This window comes from Sphaeroforma arctica, assembly GCF_001186125.1.
Source record: "Sphaeroforma arctica JP610 unplaced genomic scaffold supercont1.4118, whole genome shotgun sequence".
Taxonomy (NCBI): domain Eukaryota; class Ichthyosporea; order Ichthyophonida; genus Sphaeroforma; species Sphaeroforma arctica.
The window spans coordinates 517-2,717 of record NW_014036440.1 but is presented as its reverse complement, the minus strand read 5'-3'; the positions used below and the strand labels follow the sequence as shown (position 1 = coordinate 2,717).

At 45.5% G+C, this 2,201-nt stretch overlaps 2 protein-coding genes across 2 annotated transcripts; both read right to left on the bottom strand.

Moving 5' to 3' along the window:
• Positions 1-131: 131 nt before the first annotated feature.
• Positions 132-289, bottom strand: SARC_14082 (hypothetical protein; the record flags this gene model as incomplete). Its single annotated transcript, XM_014291787.1, has 1 exon — positions 132-289. A coding segment is annotated over one exon (158 nt), but the record flags the coding sequence as incomplete, so codon positions are not given.
• An 829-nt stretch (positions 290-1,118) lies between these two features.
• On the bottom strand, positions 1,119-1,949 carry SARC_14081 (hypothetical protein; the record flags this gene model as incomplete). Its single annotated transcript, XM_014291786.1, has 2 exons — positions 1,119-1,322; positions 1,917-1,949. 2 exons carry the CDS (start codon positions 1,947-1,949, stop codon positions 1,119-1,121), a joined length of 237 nt encoding a protein of 78 aa, XP_014147261.1.
• Positions 1,950-2,201: the final 252 nt, after the last annotated feature.

Sequence of the window (2,201 nt, the reverse complement as noted above, 5' to 3'; positions counted from 1 at the left end):
ACACCACACACACACACACACACACACACACACACACACACACATACACACAACACTTGGAAACACCAACCATACACACACAACATTTGGAAACACCAACCATATGCACTCCTAAGCCCTAAAAACCCTACCTCAAAGGCAAGGTCCACTGCGGCGCCCACTGTGTCGGACTGCAGGACATAGACATCGCCGTAGTCAACGCCAATTGACAGACGGATCTGATCGTTCTTTCGCCGACCCTGAGAGTACTGAGCCACGGCGTATGTGACGTCTGCAACCGCGTTTATGCCTGCGTACACGATAAACCAGGTTTTAGTTGGGGAGAAACCACCTGTCGGACTTTGTCGGTATAGAGGGTGTTTTTTTTAAGCCATCTCGCACCTGAGTTGACTATCGCTGGCCCTTGGCGTACGGAATTGAAATATGCGCAACCTCCGTAGCCAGGTTTGAGTGTCCTTCTTGGGCAGCATAACATAGCCATCATTAACTAGTACGTACTTCTCCTCCGACTGACTTGCGACTCATCTGAGTATATTGAGTTGATACACATGAAGAATATCATAGCCATCATTAACCCATACGCAATTCACCCCCGCCTTGGGACTCATCTGAGTATATTGAGTCAATACACATGCAAGGCACATCACAGGGTGGCATATGGTGGCACCCGAAAACTATACCACTGATGTGACAGAGACCTACACGGTCTTAAGAGAAACCCACACGGTCTTATGCTTGCAGATAAACACGGAATGGAAACAGGCAACGACGCACCAGCGATACGCAATCCGCAGGAGCGTCTACCGGCATCGTTGAAACGGAGCACACCAGGTGCAATACGTTAACGCTGGTCAAAAGTACCAATACAAGCTGACTTTAACTCTAGTCAATAGTACCAATACAAGCTGACTTTAACTCTAGTCAATAGTACCAATACAAGCTGACTTTAACTCTAGTCAATAGTACCAATACAAGCTGACTTTAACTCGAGTCAATAGTACCAATACAAGCTGACTTTAACGCTAGTCAGTAGTACCAATACAAGCTGCATGAGGATAGCCTAGCCGCACTCGCACTCTCCCTCCCATGCTGAATACGTTTATACTTAATCTTAACCTCTAGCTGGTATGATACGAAAATGTAAGCTCCATCGCACCCAATCCCGTCACACAAGTCAGACCTGCACCGCAGGCACGCTCTCTGTCATCCTCACGCCATGACTCACCCTGTACTGGATCGTCGAACTGCACGAAGAGATTGTCCGCAACTACCTTGATCAGCTGACCACCACGGTTGTTGACCAGAATGGGGAGGGCTATAGCCTGTGGTATAGGGACATTGAATGGGGAGGGCTATAGCCTGTGGTATAGGGACATTGAATGGGGTGGGCTATAGCCTGTAGTATAGGGACATTGAATGGGGTGGGCTATAGCCTGTAGTATAGGGACATTGAATGGGGAGGGCTATAGCTTGTAGTATAGGGACATCGGGTATTGTAGTATAGGTATATTAAATGGGGAGGGCTATAGCCTGTGGTATAGGGACATTGGGTATTGTAGTATAGGTGTATTGAATGGGGAGGGCTATAGCCTGTGGTATAGGGACATTGGGTATTGTAGTATAGGTGTATTGAATGGGGAGGGCTATAGCCTGTAGCAAACTAAAAAAATGGAACTACAAAGATGGAACTAAAAAACGGGAATTAAAAAAATGGAACTCAAAAATGGAAATAAAATACAATTGAAATCGACTAAAATCCACGATTGAAAGATAGCCGACGGGAGAGTAGACAAGAGATTCGAAGACGGTGATATGCTGACTACAATTAGTACAGAACATATGAGGGCAAGGGCTGATCAGAATGCAATATATGCACAACCCCTAAAGTCTGCTAATCGATAGTACAATGCACACACCCCGGTGCTGACGACGATATGGCAATCCCACATACTTACGAGACCAATAAATACAGTATGCTCGCGTTTATTTAGGGGTTTAAGATAGAAGATATAAGGACACACTGCATGTTCAATTTAGACGGCTATGTACTGTATTGGTGATGTGTTAAGACGTCAGGCGTGCGGGAGATAACAACCGAAATTGAACAGTTTAATGTATAGTGTTGTTCAGGACAATACAAATCTGCAACTATGTTTTCAACTTAGGTTCACATGTAGCTATGTCCGTAGGGACCTGCATAA